Genomic DNA, 24118 nt, shown 5'->3' with positions numbered 1-24118 from the left:
CAGAAACGCTGGGTTAGGTGATTTCTGAGGTTGTTCCAGCCCAAACAGTCCCTGATCCTGTGGAGCCAGTGTCCTGTATACGTCCTGTTTCTTACACTTGCCTCTTCCTTGGGGATGATTGACCCCTGTACTCTGTTCTCCCAGGGAAAAGCATGTTTCAATGCCTATGAAGTCACCTAAAGGTATAGTGGCTCATGAAACCCCAGCAGTTTAAATGGAAACACAGCTTCCCCCTCCCCACTGTGCTCAGAGCACAGACCCAGGCCCAGCCTGAAGGGATTCACAACATGCTCTAGTGTGCATTTGGGAAAACAAAGAAAAACCCTACTCTTTTCTGCTCCAGACTGTCTGAGATGCTTGTGTGCCCTTGGGCCTTTGCCCAGCTCTCTCATCTGCCTCAGACCTGGTACTAAATTGGTTCAAGGTTTGGAGGAAAGCTTCAGAGGAAAAGATGGTTAGAGTTCTTAAATGCTGAAGTCACCCCAAGGACCAGAGACCCAAAGACCTCTATGGCCACCAGAGGGCGATCACAACAGCATCTGTAAGGAAAGCTGTTCCCAAGAATAACAGCTGTAAATTGCACCTAATGTGTTTATGAATGATGGAGGCTGAAGTGTGCATGTGTGTATATGTGTGTGCACATACGTACAATTAGGTGCCTGGAACTAAGACTTTGAAAATCTGCTAAGTACAATAAAATAAAATCTGCACCTCTGCTATATATTCACAAGATGTGGTCAAATAATTGAAAGTTTCCTCAAGGAAAATGAGGTAGAAGGAATCAGAATAGCATTTCTATGAAAGAAAAGGAAAGAGTGCCCAGTGGCGTAGTTTTCGTCGTTGGTACATGTGATACTGTGTTTGTGTTCTGAGAATGCATGTGCATGTGTGTGTGTGATTGAGTATGAGTGTGAGCCTGAGTGTGTGTAAGCATGTGTGTGTATGTGTGAATGTGTGGATGAGCAGGGCTCATTCAGACTTTTCCAGTGTGAGCAGACCCCAAGGAAGTCTGGGCAATACTTCCTCCAGTTCCTGCTCTCTGCCTGCAAACAAACAAACAAAATCATTCCTACGGGTATTTATGGAGCCTCTAACACATGAGCTCCTCCCCACAGGCATCTGGAAAAGCTCAGACCTGGCCAATTCAGAGCAGGCACTGAAGTGGGAAGGCGCTGGGGGCAGAGGCGCTGCCTCCTCTGTGAATGGCTGTTTTGCAAAAACACTTTCTCTTCTTTGATGCCCCACACTACCCAGTGAGGTGGGCACAGGGCTGTGGCCCCCTTTCTTTGAGGAAAGGAAGCCCCAGATGTGGCATGGTTGGCCCAGCGTCACCTTGCAGACGTACAAGGACTATGGAGGCAGCATCACTACTCTTCGGAGCACAGCAGGCACTGGGTCTGGGCAAAGCAGGCCAGGCACAGGGGTAGGGCTTGTCATCAGCGACCTGAACAACACGGACAGCCATATTCTGTGACATGTGTGGCTGCGGGGTGCATTCGTGTCAATACAGTAGGTCCTTTAGGAATAAGTTGTGGATCTTTGTCAAGATTAGTGGGATCTTAGAGGATCTTTGCTGATGTGGTGGCGATGCAGCTTTGATGGACTGTGATGTAAAAACGTGGGTGAATTAGAGAGTGCAGCCATTTGGGGTTCCAAGTAGCTGTGTGACCTCTGGCAAGTCACGTCACTTCTCTGAGCTTTTTTTTTTTTTTTACATCTATAAAATGGGGTACTTACATGCCCCCTTGCCGGGACGGCGTTGGGGCCGAAAGAAAAAATATGAGCAGAGTGCCTAGCTCAGTGCCGGATTAAAGAAAAAGCGCCACCAGCCCGGTTTGTCCTTGGTGAATGAGTCCCAGTTCTGGGGCCAGGCCGCCTAGACCCTTTCCTTTCCTCCCTTCTCCCTCCTCTGCTGCCCCCTCCCTCTGGGCTTCGGTTGCTCTAGCAAAGTTCTCAACTTAGTCAACATGACGCGCAGCGCAGCCAATGGGAGGCGGAGCTGGCGTTTTTTGTGGGGGGCGGGAGGGGTGGGCCCGCGTCTCTGGTGTCTGCCCTGCTCAGTGAATGGAGAGAGCAAGCGCCGGCCAGCTCACCCGGCTGCCCTGTGCCCAGGCCGCCACTGCCGGGTTCTCGAGCCCAGCTCCAAGGCGGACCTCCTCGGGCACTGTGCCCCACTGCGCTGCCGCCCCAGGTCCCCGACCCGGTCCGCACCCCGGGCAGCGGGCCAGCGGGGCCAGGGGGCGCTCGGCACCTGGGCACTCCGAGCGATGCGCAGCGGGGCAGCATCGGCCCCGCCGATGGAGCTGCTGCCTTCTCTCTCGCCCGGCGCGCCCCGCTCCTCCTGCGCCCCGTGCGCCTGAGCGCCGAGCTCGCTCCTCCTCCGCGCCAACTCTACCGCCTGCTCCCCAGGCCGTCCGTGCTCCCCCGCGTCTCCCGGGGCTCTACGCATCTTGCCCCACGGAGGCAGCTTCCTCCGGGCGCGGGCCCCTGCACACCATGGCCCCCGGGCGGACAGGGGCCGGCGCCACCGTGCGCGCCCGCCTGGCGCTGGCCTTGGCGCTGGCGAGTGTCCTGAGCGGGGGCCCCACCGCCGCCTGCCCTACCAAGTGTACCTGCTCTGCCGCCAGCGTGGACTGCCACGGGCTGGGCCTCCGGGCGGTTCCTCGCGGCATCCCCCGCAACGCCGAGCGCCTGTGAGTACCCCTGCCCCGCCCCACTCGGGCCACCCACCTGGGTTCCACGGAGAGGCCCCCAGGCGCCAGATTCTGCCTTTTCCTTTGGCCAAGCTGTAGGCAGTCTCTGCTCTCACCCTCCTCTGGCTGGGATCCTTCACTCTCTGACAGGGGTCTGTGGCTTTGGGCAGGTCTGGGGAGAGCGGTCTGCGATAGGCAAAGAGCAGTGCCTCTCCGGGGCTGAGGGCTGCAGACACGGCCCGCTGACAGCTTCCAAGGAGAATGCTGGCAGGAGAGGGAGAAGAGAACATTGCAGCCCAGGAGGTCTTGGAGTGAGGATAAGGGATCCGAGCTTCTTAAAGATGGGCAGAGGAGAAAGGGTGATGGGGCGTCAGGCGCAGGGAGAGGAAGAGAGGGCCCGAGACTGTGACCCGCTTGGAGAGCGGAATGGGCCAGCCGCTCTCTGGCTGCCCTTGCGAGGAAAGTTGAGAGCGTGTGTGTGAAGGTCTAACTTCTGAGGAACCAAACGAATTCAGAGAGGGTGCTCGCAAAACGCGCCCTGCCTGGAGCGCAGCCTCGGAGATGCCAAGCTGCAGTCAGGGTGAATTTTTTATGGCTCGCTTATAAATGTCTACCCGGAAGGGCCAGAGAAGGAGAATGGAAATGCTGACAACCCTTTAAGTGAGACCAAGCGCTATAATCTTATAAACCGCACTCAGCCTCCTCAGCCTCAGGTCCTGGGCTTGGCAGCGGGAGGAGAGGCACTTGGAGAGTGGGGTGGATTGACCCTCGTTTTAACCCCAATTGTGCAACCAAATATTTACATTTCATATGTCAACGTTTTGGAAACATTTATCATTTTGATCCTCAGACCAGATTCAAAACTTGGACTCAGGGTGGGCTCTTCCTAGCCTGCAGTTTGGGGAGTAGGGAAGGGGGGAGAAAGGGTGGAACCGGCCTGGGAACACAGCCCAGAAGTGGGTGAGAGTTTGCTCTGGTGTGGCAGACTTCCTCTGTGTCTTGCTCTCTGTCCATCCTCTTTCCCCACATGTCTTAGGGGTAGATGCATTCTGCCTTCTTGACTTTAGGCTGGAAGAGAAGGGTGCTGAGTCTGAGATGAATTGTCCTAGAGCATGTTATTCCTGGTCATCACCCCCTGCCACCTCATTTCTAATCTTCCTCTTTATGTATCCTTGGGTGGAGACACAATAGAACTGCCTTCCTTTTTCCTGGAGCTTTCCTGAAAGCTCCAAATGAGTTAGTGAAAAAATAACTGTAGCTAATGTTTGATGAATGCTTTTCCTGCCTCAGTTTGTTTGCATGTACCATCTCATTGTCTCCCTACAACAGTCTTATTAGTTACTAGAGGCCCGGTGCATGAGATTCGTGCACTGGGTGTGGGCGGGTGGGGATCCCTCAGCCAGGTCTGGGAGCCCTCGAGGGATGTCTGACTGCCAGCTTAGACCTGCTCCCCGTGGAGCGGGCCTAAGCTGGCAGTCGGACATCCTTAGCGCTGCTGCAGAGGTGGGAGAGGCTCAGGGCTTCTGGCTGTACCGTACGCCCCCTGTGGGAGCACACTGACCATCAGGGGGCAGCTCCTGCCTTGAGCGTCTGCCCCCTATTGGTCAAAGCGCGCCATAGTGTCGTTCCTCCGTTCGGTCCATTTGCATATTAGCCTTTTATTATATAGAATACTGGTAATGCTCATTATTTCACTTTAATAATGTCACTTAATTTCAGTTAAGCCATCTTGTCATTTGCTCAAAGTCATGTAGCTAGTTAAGTGTTCAAATTCAAGCATATCTGGTTCCTAAGTCCACACCTCTACTACTTTGCCGGACCTCCTAGGAACAAGAGTCAGTTTCGGTCAAGATCTATAATCAAAGGGTCCTGGGAGGGTTCTGACTGGGCTTGGGGCTTAGAATAGGCAACTGTTGCTGTTGCTTCAGATATGCGTTACAACAGCTAGCTTACGTTGACTTGAGCTCTCCTGTGGGAGTCTTGAGACTACTTCTCCCCTATTTTCAAAATCGTGTTGCATTTTGGGAAACAGAGGAGAGTGGGCCGTCTCCTCCTGACACACAGGATGTCTTCACGAGCTTCATGGGTGCAGGACTGCAGTGAGCACCCTACCCCAGAGGACGCAGGTGGCTTGGGGGCTCCCATCTGCTCTACAACTGAGAAGAGTTGGGCGGAGACTGGAGTCCTTGGCATTTCCATGGGCCCCTGCTGGAGCCATGGTCACTGGCAGGCATTGGCAGAGTAGGAGGTGCTTTGGAATACGTGAGTCTTGGCTGCCTTGATTCTGGACACTGGTGCCACTTTGGGGTGCAATGGGGTGATGCGGCAAGGCTGGCCTCATTCTAGGCTCTGCCTTCCTGGGGAGAAGGGGTAGGCTTTAGGAGCAAGCTAGGTCAGGATGAATGTAAGGGTTAGGAGCAGCCCGCCCACAGTCCTTCACCACCCTTCACTCTCGGTCAACTCAGATATAACATTTTAAGTCTGCAAACTTTTGGGGAGATATTTGGCATGTCTACGCAAAGGATTTCTTTAGAGAAAAGTTTCTCCTTTCCTTCCTTCCTTCCTTCCTTCCTTCCTTCCTTCCTTCCTTCCTTCCTTCCTTCCTTCAACAAACGTTACTTGAGTATCTACTGCATTCCAGTAACTGTGTATAAAAACATTGCATACACAGAAAAAAGCCTGCAATTCAACTTAAAGAATGTAAGCAAAGGAGGGGGAAAGGAAACGTCCTTTAGTGAGCCCTCTGAACTTCTCAGGGCTCAGTTTGTCATGGGGTATATGTTTTGTCAGCATTGCTGTCAGATGCTTGGGATCTTCCTAAAATTCATTTTCTGATCTCACATGTTTACACTGTGCTTTATAACAAAGAAGAAACATTTCTCCCTTCTTCATTCCTGCTGCTCTACCTCCCAAAGAGGCTTTTCTGAAGGGTGTGTGTGTGTGTGTGTGTGTGTGTGTGTGTGTATGTGTATGTGTATGTGTGTGTGTATGTGTGTGCGCGCGCATGCGAGCACGCTTTGTTCTCTGGGCATTTTTTAATTCTGAGGCCGTGTCTGCTTGTGGTGCACCATTAAAGAAAACCTGTGTGAGGATAATGTGGTCACCATTTGGACTTTGCTTCAGGCCTGGAATGGGGCCTGTTGAATTGTTTGTAATGAAGCTGCTATCAGAGTTGGGTGTCTATGTTCCAGCTTCTTCTCCCTAATGTCAGTACATCTCACAGAAAGAGAAACTCTTTGTCGTTTAAAAACTACTGACAATTTTTCCCCCTCAACGAGGAGGTGACACCCACAAGAAAGTTAAATAAACGCAGAGGAGAATTCAGTGTAATTTATTATCCGTGTAGCAAAGATAGAGGACAGGAGGAGAGGAAGTGAATGGTTGTGCCTGAAACAAAACATTTACCATGGAGCACAGAGTAAACAGATGTTGCATTTACCCTTCTGAGCACAAAAGGATCCCACAGATGTAATTCTTCTCCAACCACAATCTCGGCCTGGAAAAGAGGAGACAGATGAAAATGAACTCTCACTTGGGGCCCCCTCTCCCCGTCCCGCCTAAAGGCAGGCAGAGGCCCTCTTCGCACCCACAGCGAGGTGGTGGCCTGAACAGTTGAGCGGGGCAAGAGTGGACATCTTTGGTTTTTCACTTGGCTCCGGAACATGCTGGAGACTGCTGTATTTAAATAAACATTTCCTGTTTGCGAAGGAAAACGGGCGAGAGGCTGAAACGTGAGAATGTGGTAACTTAATTTTCTCCATCACTCCAGATGACGGCAAGCTTCGCCAGTGGTTGGGTCCAATAAAAACCCACACTGTGTCATAGGCTTTCCCTCACTTGACCACAGAGGTCCCAAGGTCAAGTGGGAGACTTTCCAAGATGCTCAACAGCCAAGCCCTGTGTCCTGGCATTCCCAGCCCTCAGAGGGCCAGGGGCAAGCTGGTGAATCACGGGGCTTCTCTGAGCCAAACACGGCCAGGTGGCCTTTCAGGGAAGCACAGTGCTTTGCAACTCTGAACAGATTGCTCTACCTCTCTGAGCCTCATTTTCCTGATAGAATTCTAGAATAGCATTAATGGTTTTCCATTTATGGTTCTGTAATGTCTGTTCTAGTGTCTAGAACAGTCCCTGGCACATAGTAGGTTTTAAACAAATATGTGTCGACTAAGTGAATGATTTCTCAAAAAAATGTCTCTTTTTTAGTTGTTACAATGAAAAATGGGCAATTATAGATTTGTATTTTTATGCATGGCTAAAGGCAACTTACTAGTTATTGTAACTCATGAGTTATTAAGGGTTTCTAAAATTTGACTCTCGTGAACTAAAATTATTCCCTTACTAGAGTTATCAAAGATTCCTAATGAGTGATTCACCCCAGAGTCTGGTTGCCAGGCATTGCTTAGCAACCTTACAAAACTCCTACTGTGCACATTCCCGTGGAAAGAGCTAGAAATCCTGAACACTTAAATCGTATCACCTTCTAATCAGGAACTCGTCAGCATCATCCTGCACTCTCTGTAGTTTTTGATGGCTGCTCTTCTTCTACTAATTGATGTATTTGTTAGGGTCATTATTAAGTGTTGCTTTTGCTGATCATCTGGGTCTTATATTATTTCTGCACTTTTGCCATTTTGATTATTAGATTGTTTCTCCCCAGTTCTGTTTGTTGTCACAGAGTTTTTTCTCCCCTGGAAAGTGTGAGTGATGGCTCTGAGAGTTGTGGGATCTTTTTGGTCAACTAAAAGGGCCGAGGTAGCCCTAGTCGGTTTGGCTCAGTGGATGGAGTGTCAGCCTAGAGACCGAAGGATTCCTGGTTCGATTCTGGTAAAGGGCAGCTTCCCTGGTTGCAGGCTCCTCCCAGCCCCAGCCCTGGTCGGGTGGGTGCAGGAGGCAACCAATTGATGTGTTTCTCTCACATCGATATTTCTCTCTGTCTTTCCCTCTCTCTTCCACTCTCTCTAAAAATCAATAAAAAATAGCCTCAGGCGAGGATAAAAAAATTAAAAAATAAAATAAAATAAAAAGGCCAAGGCAAGAAGATTTCCGAGCCCAGTGCCTAGGGTTTCGGGAGTGGGCTCTTGGGAGATTGTCCGAATTCTGGTTTGAATTCTGGCTCTGGTATGTCTTTGCTGTTGTACCCTGGGTAGTTACTCCGCTCTTGGCTGCAGGCTATTTAATGCCCTTGTTCCACATGTGCACACGTGCGATACAAGGATGATAATTGCACTGGCCCCGTGGCATGTAGTGCACGTGGCCCAGGTGATGGAGTCATGCGCTCAGCACCGCGCGGAGTGCAGCGCCTCCTCAGCTCCGGTTCCTGTTTCTTTCTGTACAGTGTGCATGGCGAGCGCTCCTCTTGGGGAGGATTAACTGAAACAATGTACAGGAAGTGCTTCACACAGTGCCTGGCACATAGTTCCCCACAAGCTCTTAATGATGGTGGCCATGGCTGGGGCCCCACCCAGCTGGAAGGTTTGCGATGCCCACTCTGAATGTGTCCCGCGGAGGTGATTGCCTCGCCCGCACGTGGGCGGTGCCCAACACCCTCCAGCTGCCTTCCTCCCGCTCCTCTCTCGCTAAGCCCAGGTTGGCCTCCCTTCCACAAAGAGGGGATTAAGGCTGAAGTGGTTTCTATCTTTGCCATGGGCATGCTGCTTTGTGGTATATTTAAATAAGGAATGCAGTTTATTTATTTATTTTGGGGGGTTGGATTTTCACAGGGAATTTTTGGCCCTGACTTTTTTGTTTTCCAATGTTCATTCCTCCTGTCTTTCCCTAAATACCCTCTTGTACTGACTTCCCGGGTCTGCCTCCACGGCTGCTTTTACTTGAAACAGCTGCATTTACTAGCATGCTCCACCCTCATTATGCAAGGTGGTCTTAACCCTTTTTGGAACCGCTGGAAAGCAACAACAAAAACAACAACAAAAAAGGCATGGAAGCTTTTCTGAACCACCACTCATTCTGGAGGGGGGAGAGGCAGAGGGTGCCGTGCCTGGTACCTGGTGTTGACTTCTCAAGACTCTCCATTGTGCGGGACTCTCCAGCCTGAAATTTAAATCAGCCTCGCCCAGGTGGAAGGAGCTCCTGCTTAATAGGAAACTCTGATTCTCTGTTGGGAAGACCTGGTTTGTGTTTAGTAACAACTGCTGTCGCAGCTCTGCCACAGGAAGTACTTTCTTCCCCACTACTGTGGTCTTCCTAGCTCTGTTGCCAGCATCGTATCCATTCAGCTCTTTCCTGTATCATTTGTGGAGAGGTGAGTGACTAAAGGTCCTCAATATGGGGAAATAGGGAGGGGGGAAAGGATATTTGTGGGTAACTGTGTGGACGCCAGACCCAGACAGGGCTCCAGTTCTGGTTTACCGCTTACTAGCTGGGTGACCTCAGTTTCCTCATTTGTAAAATGGGAAAAATAATACCCCCTTCATAGGGTGCTGGGAGTATTGAATGAACTTACACTGACGGCTTCAATCACAGTACATAAGTGTTCCTATCATAATTTTATTGACTGTAGTCTTCCCTCCGGGGAATGCTCAGGATAAAGCCTGTTTTGGAAAAAAAAAGGAGATTGACAGGGTTGAAAGGGATTCTCCTGTCCAAGTTCCAACCACGTGGGTGTTGCTCTTCCACCAACATAATTTTGGAGAAGATGGCCATTCTCCTTTGATTACATCCAGTGGTGAGGAACTCAGTTCTTCCTAAAGCAATTTATTCCATTTTTAAAAACAGTTCTAAGAATATTTTTTTCTTTGTCTGGGGGTTGAACTTATCTGCCACTGCTTGTTGTTACACAGAGCAAGTATAATTCTTCTTCCAAATCATAGGATTTCAAAAATCATATTGCTGTTGTGTTTCTCACCACCCACCTATCCAAGTCTTCTCTTTTCTCCCATACATTTTTAGTATTACCTCAACTATTCTGTTAGACTTGAGATAGGTTCTCTCCCCATTCCTAGTTACCTTCCTCTAAATAGGTTCCCATCTACTTTGCCTATATTATAATGAGACTGTCCGCTCTCTCGCTATCTTGACTTTCATCAATGTGTTTTCAAGGGACGTGTTCACTTTGGACAGCCATCCCCTGGCTTGGCTCATTTTAACCAGGCTGTTCACTGCACCCCCACTGGCTCCCAGCCCTCCCTGCTGTGGACCCTATCTTCCCCACCCCAGACTTGTGCAGTTGACTTTGTGGAGTCTAAGTGCAACACTTTGCATTTCTCCTAATTAAATTTTGGCAAATAGTTTCATTTCATCAGCTTTTCAGGAACACTTCCTATTTTGAGTTTCTCATCCAGCATATTAACTACTCCTCTTCCCATTTCCTCTGCAATTTCAGTGAGCTTGCTCTATGGATCTTTATCCAGGTTCTCATAATCAACAGAGTCCTGTCTGCTTTTTTTTCCAATCTCTCCATGGTCTGGGGTGTGGATTCCATAAGTATGTTGTCCTGTTCTTTCTGGCTGGGATGGACAAAAATCTCCAGGTCTTATTGGCCCATAGCATCTTCTTTCCCTGGGGTTCTGTTCCTGTTTTCTCTGGAATCAATTCCTATTAATGCTTAATTCCTCTGTTTGCTGAATTTTCTATCAACTCTTTGTTTCTCATGATACTTTTTCCATCATAACTTTAGCTTCATCCTTGACCTATTAGGCTGGTGCCAGAAGCCCTACCAGTATAAGGTGTGTGTGTGTGTGTGTGTGTGTGTGTGTGCATGTAGGTGTGTATGTGTGCTATTCTCTCTTGAAAAATATTTCAGCTTGAGAAATTGGGCCCTTCGGTCAACAGCAGAGCTCATCTGAGAAGCCTCAGTTTCTCTCAGGAATTTCCTTTACCATCTTGGGTGCCCATTGGCACTGGGCTTATTTGCTTGAGTAGTGCTGGGACTGAATGAGAGGGGGGATGAAGCATAAAAGACTGAGGCCTAGAGGCTCTCCCCAAATCTCTGTAAAGAACCACCGCCATCACCATAGCTACCACCTAGTGAGCCCCTCTGGGTGCCTGGCACTGTGCTCACACTTTACATGCATGGGCTCACTTAATCTGGCAGTCATGCAAGGCAGGAACTCATGCTGTCCTCATTGTACTAAGAGAGGTGAAGGAACTTCCCTAGGTAGGAGCAGGTGAATCAGCATTCATCCAGTCAGGCTGGGCCCAGGTCTGCTCCAACCACTGGTCATGTCATTCCTCTCAGGTCTTTTAAGTCAGCCCCTTCTCTGACACTTAAACTCCATTTCAGAGGACAACCAGAGGAGAAAAATGAGTCCCGGTTGAATCAGTAAGCACCTGTCTGACGCAAGGCATCTAGAGAGGAATGGCAATGCGAAGTTGTGGACATCTGGCGAAAGAGCCATCATGGGGAAGTAGGTGGTATTTGACTTGGAGCTTGGCTAGGGTTTGCATAGGTAGAAATGAGAACATGATACAGATGCACAAATGTTCATGGTTACATGGAACCTATTGGGCATGAGCCCAATTTTAAATGATGGGAGCCGCACTTTAGGAAGTTTTATCTAACAAAGGCATTTGGAACAGAATCCAGAATAGTAGTTCAACATCACTGTGGTTATGTGGCTAATTACTATTACTATTTTTTTAATTTTGGAATTTGAGGGGATAGATCCTCCAAGAACAGTTCTGATGAACCTGCTTGACCAGTATTTCCCTCCACAAGTGCCTGCTTACTTTGGGCAGGAGTTGTCTTCCTTCAGTGAGATGGAGCACTCACTCTCTCTCAGCTGTGACCTGCAGGCTCCCCCAGGCTGAGATCAGGTCCTACCGAAACAGAACGGAAGTGAGGTGCATCCTGGTGGGAGTTCATGTGGCTTCACTCTTCATGGCTTATCACTGCTTGTGTGGGCTCAGACTCCTCTTCTCGTGTCCGAAATGCCAGTCTGGGTTCCTGACCCCTGGTTCATTCTGCAGTTTGGCAGCAGTGTGGGTTGTGGTTCCTGAAAGTCTGCCAGCGCATTTAACCACCCACCTTGACTCCCTCTTGAGTTTTTCAGCCTCCCTAGTTCCTGTCTGCCCCGTAGTTCCTCCTTGCTCCCCTGTCCTCTACAATTAGTGTATGCCCTGACTCAGGCTGGTCTGCCTGGTGTAGAGTCCATGAATTGCTTCTCATCTGAGGTTTGTGGGCTTGACCATGGACTTCTGCATTTTGCACATCTCTCCTTGAGCCTAGGTGGCCCCTGACCCCTGCCTTGACCCTTTCAGCTTGGCTTCTTGCTCTCTCCTGACCTTCATGTAGCTCCATAGCCTCAGTAACTGAATTTGGACTTTCACCACCTAAGCCTCAGGTCCTGAGATTGGATTGCAGGAAGGTTTTTGTGGCAGAGCCCTTCACTGGAAATTGGATACTCCCGGCCTATTGGCTGAGTCCTGAAAACAACTTCAGACTTCGTCTTCACGGGCATCTGAAGCCTCGTGTGAGGCCCAGGGTGGTGTGTAGAGGTACTCCAGGGTTGGACTCTGTGCATGAGGAGGTACAGCATGCTCCTGAGCTCCCTGCAGCCCGTGCAGAGAAATGAAAAGGTTGTTCTGTGGTTGAAAGCTCAGTGATGATGATTTTGTTGGAGAGCTGTCCTGCTCCGAAATGTGTTGCAGAAGTTTCCGGACGGTCTAGCACTTTCCTGACATCTTCCCCCCCCCGCCCCCCGCCCCCATCTCTGCTCAACTCTAGAATGTAGGTTGAAAACTATTTTAGATGTGGGGGTTGCTAAGTAGTATTAATGGGGACCAGTGGGGAATACACTTTGATGTAGCCTTAAATGAGTAAGAAGACCTAGGCAGAATCCTGATTTTCACCATTTCTTTAAAAACTGTGGGACATTGCAGGAGTATCTTTCTGAGTCCCAGTTGTCTCATTTGTAGCCTTTAGAATAGTAGGAATGACACTTCTCTTATGGAACTAATGCAGTATTTAAATGAGATCAGATATCTACAAATACCTCCTAAATTTAGTGCTATGCAAATACCTTAATGAGTCCACCTATAATATCTGATTTTAACCACTAAATCCTGTATCTGAAAGATGATCAGGGTTCATTTTAGAATCTTGCATTTACAGATAAGAAACTCGATGCTCAAAAGCCTTGCTCAGAGTCACCAGGTCTTCGAACTCTTACCAAGTTGAATCTTTCCCAACTGCAAACATAGCCTCACACCAGCCATGTCGTCAACCCAACCAGGTGGAGTTTAGTGGACTTTTTGCCTAAATGAGTTAATAATTATTTATTAATTAATAAGCATCAATTGCTGAGAAGACAGAACCAAATAAGGGGTTCCATGAAGGATGGAGTCATTTAAAGGAGCTATTTGGTCCTACTATGTCCCAGGAACAATGATGAATAACAAGAGAAATGTCCTCGTAATTAGAACAGCTCAGAATAACAGGAAATCGGTCTGGGCTGTACCTTCCCACCAAAATGACTGACAAGCTGAAGGCCACCGTGCTAGGTTCAGAGCGGAGATTTATGGGATGGCGGGGGAAATGCTAGAACAATGACGGATGTAACACCAAGCCCTCAGGAACCACAGATGAAAGCAAGCCCCACTCAGCCCATTCAGTGGGTACAAATATGTAGAAAAATTCACACCTCATTTTAAAAAATAGTACAAATAGAATTTAAAAAACTCATGGGGAAAATATTATTCTGAGAACAGTTGTCTCTGAGAAAGCATTCAAGTATGTCTCCGAAGCAAGCTGGCAAACAGCACAGTTCTGTGTTTTATTAGGATCCTAACTCTGTAGAGCAGCGACCTTTTGTGAGAAGCATTTCGTAAACACAGACACACAGCACTGCAGCTTTAGAGGCCATCACAAGATACAAGGCCTCCTTTGGGAGGCTGCCTTGCCCTCTTGGGTTGTACTAGCTGTAACTAGACTACTGGACGCTATTCCCCTATGGTGTTAATTCCTGTATTCTTCTCGCTTAGCTTTAAGAAGGCAGGGATATCCACAGGGGAAAATGAAGGAAGGGGCTTTGGACTAAAATTGGCTGTGTGGACAGGTTTGCCTAGGAGTGGGGAAGGCTGTGGGGGAGCTCAGCGTGGAGGGGAAGGGTCTGAGAATGGTCACTTGGCCCAGTTTCTTTTTGGAGATCTTCCCTTGTGCCTGGAGACCTGTGATGGATGCATGCAGGAGGGTGTGATTCAGGCAGCATTCACCTGGTCTTGCGGAATGGAAGACGTGCGGCTTGCAGTAGCCCTAAGGAGCACATGCACTACATCTCCTGTTAGACGTTGGCACATTTCTTTCCATCGCTGCCAGCTTGCAAGTCCTGAATTTCTGGCACACAACTCAGTTCTGCCCCCGCCCCTCATCTTTTTCCCCCAGTAAAGATGTTTTCGGGCTTCTGAGGTCTCTCTGGAGATCATCTGGTCTACCCCTCCCCTCTGATCTCAGCACACCTGGACAGATGAATGTCTCAGACCATAAGAGGAGGGGTCCTCACCTTTGTGGTGTGAGCTGCTCTCGTGAGAAGTGTCCCCTGCTTTCCTCTCAGCCTCTTTCACAGCGTTTGGTCCTAAATAAAGATCTCTCAGAGACATAGGAAACGTCTGCCAATCCGGAAGGTCAGGAAACAAGAAGAGGGTACAAATGTAGTATATATAATAAAAAAGACTAATGTGGAGCCAGAGAGAGTGATTTCTAATTGCAGATCATATCCTGAGCACCCTCAGCACCAAGGTAGCTCGTTTAGTGTCTAGAATGGGAAGATCTCTATTAGGGAAACTCTAAGGGAAGGAATACTGGGAACCAGGATTGGAGCAGGAATCGAAAATGGAGAGGCCACTTTCTTCACGGAAGTTTTTAGTGACCCTAGTGCTCCCCCCGCCCCAACTCCTTCATAAACCCTGATGATAATAACCAGTGTGCTGCTCACTGTGGTTAGGCATACATGTTAATACTTTCTGAAATGTTTCCCATAAGCTTCCTCCTGCGATGGGTCCTCCTTATATGTTCTAGAAATTTTGCAAAGACTTAAATCTCCTCCGGGTTCTCTCCGACTGGAGCTGCATGCTGATTTGAGCCCTAGTCAGTCAGGGAGCTCTCTTCTGCCTCTAAAACAGGAAACATCTCCTTCCGAGAAGACTGCACTCCAGTTTTCTTTGTCTGTGTTGCTAACGAACAAAGAGGCCCCATTGCAAAACAGCATTTCATGAGCAGAGTGGGGCCGATAGCACCTCCTGCCAAATGTGACTGTGTATAGTTGTGTGTGGGGGAAACAGCTTTGTGGAGAGGAGGGCTGGAGGAGGCAGCTTGGGGAATTTTTAGCAACGGCAGCATGGTGTAGTGGAGAGAACACTTGCCTGGGAATGTGGAGACCTGGCTGTACCTCTGACATACTGAGTGACCTTGGACGAGTCCCTTGACCTCTCTGGGCCTCAGTTTCCTCATCTTTAAAGAGGATGAGGGGAGTAGACTGGAATATCTCCAAGGATCCTTTCAAGCCCTATGCATCCTCACTTCTGGGGGCTGGGATTTGGGGTTTAGACCTGAGCCAACATTCAGCCAACCCAAGAGACTTGCTAGAGGCAATAGAGAGGCCAGGACAGCTGCTTCAGGGAGGGGCTGGTCCTTGATTAAGGCTTAAATAATTAGCTCAGCTCCACAGTAAGCCTTCTGAAATTAGGAAAGAAAAAGATGTTTAGTTTCAAAAATAGCAGTTGGTGTATCTTAAAACTGACTGGCTTTGGGCTTTGTAGACTTTCTGAACAGACAGAATTCCCCTTCCTCTGTAGCAGAGCAGGTTAGAGAATCAATACTGGAGTTGGTGTGACCTGGGCTTGAATGCATCACAAGCTAAGCAATCTTGGGCATGTTCTTTAACAATAGCCTGCTTCATTGGGCTGCTGGGAGGGTCCAATGAGGTAATAGATGTCAAGCTCAGAGGACAGTGCCTGGCATTAAATAACCACTCTAAAAACCATTATTCTGATTAGCTATCCCTGCTTAGCAAATCACCCCGAAACTTAGTGCTGTAAAGCAATGATGATTTTATTATGCTCCGTGATTCTTTGGGTCAGGATTTTGGATATGGCTCCGTAGGGATGACTTCCTTCTGCTCCCTGATGTCTGAGGCTTCAGCTGAAGATCGTGGGAATGACTGGGGGAGACTTGAATGGCTGGGTGTTCAAATCACCTGCATGCTGTTCATTCACGTATCTGGCACCCAGGCTGGGTTGACCTGAAGGCTGAGCTCAACTGTGACTGTTGACTGGAGTGCCTCCCTGTGACCTCGCTCTGTGGCTTGAGCTTGCCTGCAGCATGGTGGCCTTAGAGGTGTCTGACTTCTTGAGGGGAGGCTCACAGCTCTGAGAATAGTTGTGCCATCACGTTTTGAAACCTGCGCAGCCATCTAACTATCATCTGTATTTCCTGGGATGTGTAACACATCTTTTAACTAGAGGAGAAGCGTCTTAATGGCAGGAGCTGTGCCTTTCTCTGTGGCTTAGTGCAATGCCTGTGAAAATAACACTAAGTCAACACATTTTTCAAAAAGTGAGTTGAATTGGATAGGTGGATAGACCCTCAGCTTCAAAGCCAAAAGATTCAAAAAATTTTGTGTTTAAAATGTGCCCTTTGACAAATCACTTGGTCTTTCTAGACTCGGTTTTCTTATTGAAAAAAATAGAGACAATAAAACCCGTTTCAAGGATTGTTCGAAGAATTAGGGATCATACACACAAAATGCCCAGTACACACTTGATGCTAATGAACATGGTGAGGCATCATGGCACTGTGGTCAGCACAAAGATGCTCAGTGTTGATCCATCTAGTTCGAATCCCATTGTTATTGTTCTGTGACTGCTAAGTCCTTTCATCTCTTTGAGTCTTAGGGTCTTCATCTGTAAAATGGGTATAGTAGTAAGTGCTTTTAGGATTATTGTGAGGATGGGAAGCCCATTATGTAAAGCGTCTTGCTCAGTCCCTTACACACAGTAGGGACTTTACCTATAAACTGAGTAGCTTCAGCTAACAATTGTAATTTTTTTATATTGATTCAGCCATGAATTTATGTATTGAGCAGTTATTTACTTAATGTTGATATCTCACAGTCGCCTAATTTCTCAATTTACTACATGCTAAGGTATGTTGATGCCTAGATCTAGGAAGACACTCTCCTGGGATAAAGAGCCTCGCATGAAAATGTGCTCACAGGCCCAGACCAGCAGCTTCGGACAGGACTCCATTTGAACACATGAGAAGTGGGTGTTAATTACCCCAGTTGGCTTTGGACCCCAGAGTAACCATTTTGCTCAGATATCCACATGGCTCTTCTCCTCTTTGAGTCTCTCCTCTTTTTTTCTGCTGTGTAACTATAGGCAAGCATGCTAACTCAGACCTTGTGTCTTGTTTTCCTTGTTGCCTTTTTTTAAAGCATTATTTTCCTGGCTCAAATTTGGCAAACTATCCTAGCCTTGTCTGTGTGGGGCCAAGCCAGGACACCGGGGTTAGATTCTCTAGGTAGTTTGTGGGACCTGAGGCTGTTAGGAAACATTGACTAGAGCTCCTCCTTTTCTCCCCCCTAAGATCTCCCAAAAGCCTCTGAGGCTGTCATGTCTTCTTGCTTTTATAAGTCCGTCCATCCCCTCCATTATCTTAGGCATGTGTTATGTTTTGGTTGCCCAGAATTCAGTCTCCTTCCTAGAAGAATATTATCTTCTACATCCAAGGGCTACATTCAGGTGGATTTGATCAGGGACCTTACCCTCTCCAAATCCAGGGTTGGTTGGATGCTTTCTTCCTGGACTTGGAAATCTTGACCAGAGGGACAAAGAGGTTGGACTTGATGGCTTACCATTTCATCTAAGCACTTGTGAAATGACCAAACATGCCCACTTTCCATTTCCCCAGACCTGTTCTTAAGATTCCCATTTGAATCCAGAGGTCCCTGTTAACTTTCCTGGGACTAAACATCTCTGAGAGAGCCACAGACAACAAACTTCTGGGGAGAACGTGGCATAATGAGAAAGATTATGCCTGGCATTTGGAGAAAGGCAGACCCGGATTTGAATCACAGTTTTTCTATTCACCAGCTGAGTGCCCTTAGGCAAGTTTATTTTTCTCTTAGGATGTCAGCTTCATTGTAGAATAGGGATAATGAGTTCCGAAACCCCGTTTCTCAAACTGGGCTGCACATTGGAATCTCCTGGGGAGATTTCATCTGCAGTCATTCTGATGTAATGATGTGGGGTACTTCCTGGGTATTGTGATTCTGTAAGGCTCCCAGGTATTTCTGCTGCGCAGCAGTGTTTGAGAAAGCTGACCTAAAGACATTCTTCAAATTATAGAGAACATTAAATAAGTATGTAAAATGTTGGCATGATGTAGAACTGATAAAGGCTACTCTGTTGTCATTTCCTTTCTTTTTTTTTTAATTTTTCTTTTCTTCTTCTTTTTTTTTTTTTCATTTCCTCTCTTAAGGTGAACCAGAATCACTTGCTTTCGCTTCTAGCACAATTTTCTTTGTTTGGGGTAGTCATAGTGATGCAGGACAAATCGCGGTATAATATAACCTCCTTACTTATACCATTTGAGGTGAAGGCCAATCATAAATGTAGCCAGAATTATGGAATACACAAAAATGCGGTTACTTTCACATCCATGGAGTAACTACTTTAATGGATAGACAACATTGATTTATAATTACCATGGCAACAACAAATTTGAATGATGTCTTTCTGAAGGACGTGGACCAGGACCCATAAGGATTCTCTCCCAGATCTGCCCTGCAGCTCGCTGAGTGACCTTGGCTCAAGCAGTTCACCTCTTGAGTCCTCAGTTTCCCCAGAGCCCATTTTCCAATTGGTACAGGTTCAAAATAAATTTTTAAGGAAATGTGTTGATGTGACAGTGTTAAGACAATAATGCGAAGATTATATAGGAAGCAGAGTAAAAGTGGGGCCTTGAGCCTCTTAGAGGAGATAATTATAGATGACGGTTCTCTCATCTGTCGACCCCCTTCTCTCCTTGCCCATCTCCTCTTACTCCTCTTCCCTACCCCTCTCCTACATCTTACTCTGCAGGAACCTATCCAACCTCTATTTTTATAAAGTTTTCTTCTATAAAGGGGATGCAAAGGGAAACTTCCCCCTAGCCCCATGGTTGGCAAACTGCGTCTCGCGAGCCACATGCGGATCTTTGGCCCCTTGAGTGTGGCTCTTCCACAAAATACCACGGCCTGGGCGAGTCTATTTTGAAGAAGTGGCGTTAGAAGAAGTTTAAGTTTTAAAAATTTGGCTCTCAAAAGAAATTTCAATCGTTGTACTGTTGATATGTGGCTCTGTTAACTAATGAGTTTGCCGACCACTGCCCTAGACCAGTGTTTTTCTACTTTACTACTATTGACATTTGAGGCTGGATTTTTGTTGTTGTTGTAGGGGGCCACCTGTTCATTTAAAAATATTTAGCAGCATCCCAGACCTCTACACACTAGATTGCATCCCCACTCCTCTCAGTCTGACAAGCAAAAAATGTCTCAGACATTGCCAGATGTCTGTCAGGGGACAAAGATCACCTCTGGTTGAGAGCCATTGCTCTAGCCCAATGTCAATGAAGTGTGTTTAAATTAATAAAGAGCATTAATGTTGTGTATCCACTGTGGTTAATCTCAGTAGTGCCCTCAGAGATTTTCTTATATGCCTGAGAGCTAAACAGCTACTGTGAATCCTTACATCCATTGTTACAGTTGAGGGTTCTGAGTTGCAGTGAAGTTAATGGTAATAATAATAACCAGGGCTATCCTTTATTGAGTGTTTATTATGTGTCATGTGCATGGCTAAGTGCTTTATGCATTACATTGTCTCAATTAATACTTACATTGACAGAGTTTGCAAACCAGTGGCTAGGAGGCCAGACCCAGCCCTCCAACATGTTTTATTTGGCCCATGTGGTATTGGCTCACATAATTAGTTTTGTGTGTTTTTTTTAAATGTCAATTTCTTGCCAACATTTTAAGATTGGGTGAATTCATACAAAAATCTATTTCTAGCATCCTTTTCAAAAATTGGAACATTTGGCAACAGGGGTCAGCTTGACTCCATGGCAGAAATGTACTGGCTTTTAGAGGAGGTATGTCTCCATTTCACCACAGTCCCCACCACTCCCTTAGTGACTCCAACACTGACATGTGTGTCAGCTGCCATTTGGTGTCCTGCTATTTTTGCTCAGCCCAGCTCCCCTCATTGATATCACTTCCTGGCTCCTCTAGGCTGTTGTCTTTGTGGCTCTTTCCTCACATCCACACTGTGTTGCATATATTACTGTTCTCATCTTAAAGATAGGAGAACTGAGGCTCAACCAAAAGGAAAGGCTTGGCCAAATTGCCACAGAAAATAAGCAGCAAAGCTGGGAGAAAACCTGGGCCTTCTGGCCCCGCCAGCATAGCCCTGCCTGTATCACAGAGGACCTGCTGGTGAAGACTCCCTACTTCCTGGGATGCTCGGCTCAGATCTTCTGCCTCTTAGGGTTTCCTCCAAGAACCAAATTTGAGTCCCTTTTTGCTCACCAGGAAACCCACATTCACCAGGATGGGAAAAGTGTCCTCTGAGTGTAGCTCCCGAGCTGCATTTTCCTACGTCTGTGCCACTCGTTGGTCTGTGGCCAAGGGCTGCTCACACACTCCCACGTCGCCGAGGGGCCAGCTGGTGTGTATGCTTCTGCCTGAGACAGGCCGCTTGCCTGCGGGGAAGATGTGATTGCTTTAGGAAATTAAGTGGGAGTGATTAATTGGGAAATGTACTGAGAACTCTGGAAAGAAATAGCAGAAAAGAAAAAGAAGATTGGAATCCTAAATACAGAAATGCTTCTGGCCACATGGCTAAGGAACTGCGTTTGGCGGAACCGAAAGCTTTGGATCCTGTTTTTCTGCTGCTGAAGCTTTGATTCTGCCCCCTTGCGTGGTGATGTTGGAAGGAACCGTAAAGTCAGCCCGCCCAACCTTTCCTCCCACCAGGAGGTAAAGGAAGGTGCCGAGAGACCACCAGGAGAAGCTGGCAGCTCTGAAGGAGCAGCAGGCGTTGAGACTCGGAAAGACCTGAGTTGGAATTGTCGGTGCGTTCTCGCTTAGATGTATAATCCTGGGCCAGTCTCTGACTCTGTGCACAGGCTTCTCGCTGTGAAGTCCAGGTAGCACTGGCTATTGCCAAAGGCTGTTGCAAGGAATGAGTGAACAGGATCAGGCACAATGACTGCTGGGAGGTAGCATGTGCCAGGCGCTGTTGTAGCACACTGCTTGCGCGCTCTCAATTTTTACAACATTCCTATGAGGTTGGTGCTTTTGTTACCTCATTTTGTAGAAGGAAAACAAAGGCGCTGAGAGTATACATGATTTACTCCATGTCCCACAGCTACTGGGAGGCAGAGCCAAGTTTCCCGTGCAGTCAGATTCAAGCATCCACATTCTCGACCAAGCATTGTGCCTCTTAGGCAGTATATAACTTATAGATAGCATGTACAATCAGTCAGGAAAATAACATTTATGTGCGACATAATTTACATGGACTTCAAGTATATGTATATTTTAATGTATGATATAGTTTATATAAATTTAAAATAAATTTTTACTATATCTAAGGTGTTATAGTAAATTAAATGGAATCTAATGGAAATGTCACTTTTGTTGGTAGAAAAGATTGAATAATAGTAATTTTTAGAGTTCATCCTAATATGTGATACTTAAGTCACAGATTTTTTTTCTTTCTCTTACCTTCTCTATTTCTCTCTCTCTCTCTCTCTCTCTCGCTCTCCTCAGACAGTATCAGACAGTACGTATACAAATTCATGCACAAGCTCACATTTTTCTCCATAAAATGGAGCTAACACCCTAACACATGGTGCTGCTGTACCATGTCAGTCCGACAACAGGTGTGGGAAGCACCTAACACGGTGCTCAGTAAATAGGATCCATTGTTACTTTCCGGTCACAGCCATGGCTCCCACACCCCTGCAGGGCCCTGCTGTGTAATACTCCTCCTTTCATCCCTAGTGGCTTGGCTTTTGGTTTGAGGGTCTCCATGTACAAGAAAACTTTTAAGTAACAGGTGAAGTATAGAGCCCAGGAGCTATTTTTCATTCCATGGGACTTTGCTATTCTCAATATGCTTCAGCCTAATACAAAGCCTCCTGTCAGGCCACGCTGAATGCTGTTGCCTTCCACACACATAAGAATTACGGAGCTGCCAGCATGAAATACCACCCTGCCCGGCCTCGCAGCTCATTCCTGCCGTGTTTTCTCCCGGGTCCTCATGGTACAGTCCCCTGCTGTTCTTACTGAATTTTTGGCTTGTCAGTCAACCTTCTCTTTGGAAACTCTACCCAACTCCAGGCCCACCTGTAGGTTTTGATACATTGAAGGATCTTTTTGAACTCTTGGGTGTGGGTTCTGAGTCTCGGCAGGGGAGCTGTATGGTGGTGGCCCTGCTCTCTCCCCAAACCCCTTGCCAAAATGAGCTTGGAGAGATTGGTGGACCAGGTCAAGAAGAAACCAGGCCTACTTCCTGGTCCTAGCTCTGGCTGTGTCTGGATAGGCACCCTCAGTCCTTCCGGTCAGCCTGAAGGGTCACAAGGAGAGAATATGACGGGTGTGCCCTTCTCACGGAGCCCCCTCTGCTTTCCCAGGGGCGGGTTGTTGGGGTTGTTGGGGTTTGTGCACTAATACTGCGGCTCCATAGTAACAATAAGAGCTGACTGTTATTGAGACTCGTGTTGTTTCAGGCACTATGCTAAGTGTTTCTTATTGTTTCATTTAATCCTCACAAGAATAGGATTAAGTCCAAGTTGAGGCAGGGAGGATAATTAGTTTGCTGTGGTTACACGTGTGACAAAAGGTAGAGCTATGATTCAGGCCAGTCCATTTGACCCACAGCTTTGCCTTCTTTTGAGGTGCTACCAGCTAGGCTTCCTTGACTCTAAAGCATCAGGTTTTACTCATTCCTACGTGTAGAAACAAATGCAGAAATGATACAGACGGTCCCTCTGCTAAAGTCCGGATATACTTGTGAACTCAGTTGCTCCCTGGGTTTCTTTCGTGGAGTGGGGCCTCCTTGTGTGAGTTCCAGATCCTATCAGCATGAGAGCCAGGGAAGACTTGGGCAGGACATCAAGTCCAAGGGAGTGATCATTGCTGTAAACAGGAGGCCCATTCATTCAGTCAGTCACTCAGCAAGGCCACACTTCGTCCACCCATGTGCACCTGTGAGGCTCTGGTGAACAAGCCATGTCTTACCTCACTGATCTGCTCTTACAAAAAACAACCTAGCACACCTACTACAATGGCTACTTTTTTCAAAATCCAGAAAAATCACAAGTGTTGGTGAGGATGTGGAGAAATTTAAATGCAATATGAAATGGTGCAGCCTCTGTTGGAAGCAATATGTTGGTTCCTCAAAAAGTTAAACATAAAATTACCATATGATCAAGCAATTTTACTTCTAAGTTTATCCAAAGAATTGAAAGCAGGGACTCACTTACGTGTATGCCAATATTCATAGCAGCATTAGTCACAATAGCCAAAAGTTAGAAGCCACCCAAATAAGCAAAATGTGGTATATATCTGTAATGGAGTGTTATTCAGCCTTAAAAAGGAGTGGAGTCCTGATCAATGCTATATTATAGATGAACTTTGAAAAATTGTTAGGCAAAATAAGGCAGACACAAAGGGTAAATATTGTATGATTCCACTTACATAAAATATTCAGAATTGGCAAACTCATAGACAGGAGATAAATTAGGGGCTAGAGGAGTGGGCACTGGGGAGTTAGGACTTATTGGGTACCGAGTTCCTGTTTGGGGTGATAAAAAGTTTTGGAAATAGACAGTAGAGATGGTTGCACAACATTGTGGATGTACCGAATGCCATTGAACTATGCACTTAAAATGGTCAGAATGGTCAATTTTATTATATACCAGTGGCCCTGCGCACAAATCATTCGTGCGCGAGTAGCTCGCTGACGCTTGCCTCAGCTGGCAACCCCACCCACCCCTGCTCTTAGCTCTCTGCAGCACTGTAGCTCGCTGCCCCACCCTCCTGCTGATCGGTCATTACTGTCTCAGCATAATGACCATTTGCATATTACCTCTTTATTATATAGGATATTTCACCACGATTTAATTTAACAAACCTCATCATGAGAAAAACAAAAAGGTTGCTTTTTAAAGGAGCAAAATCTTATCGAAATCCCTTTCTTATTCATCTCAGCACCCAGGCCTTATGCCTAGCACAGGGCCTGGCATATAGTAGATGCACATTTCTTTTTTTGCTGAACCAAACTGGGAACAGCTAGTTTCATTTGTAGTTGAAAATGGCAGTGAGACTGTTGAGTGTAGATTTTACTACCATGGCAACTGTGGAACACAAAGATGATAAATTTTGAAAATGCAGTAATGTTTTTGTCAGGTGGGGTTAGCTGGAGGTAAC

General features: G+C 47.1%; 1 protein-coding gene across 1 annotated transcript in view; it reads left to right on the top strand.

Annotated features, from left to right (window-relative positions):
* Positions 1-2166: 2166 nt before the first annotated feature.
* The window catches only part of SLIT3 (slit guidance ligand 3), a 536028-nt gene continuing 514076 nt past the window's right edge, over positions 2167-24118 (top strand). Inside the window, exon 1 of the mRNA XM_079771932.1 lies at positions 2167-2693. Coding sequence (XP_079628058.1) covers positions 2497-2693 — 197 coding nt within the window. The 5' untranslated portion in view covers positions 2167-2496. The remainder of the gene's footprint in view (positions 2694-24118) is intronic.

Source organism: Cnephaeus nilssonii (genome assembly GCF_951640355.1).
Source record: "Cnephaeus nilssonii genome assembly, chromosome: 5".
Classification (NCBI taxonomy): Eukaryota; Metazoa; Chordata; class Mammalia; order Chiroptera; family Vespertilionidae; genus Cnephaeus; species Cnephaeus nilssonii.
Note: the sequence above shows the minus strand (reverse complement) of the source record. Positions and strands in the feature narration are given on the sequence as shown.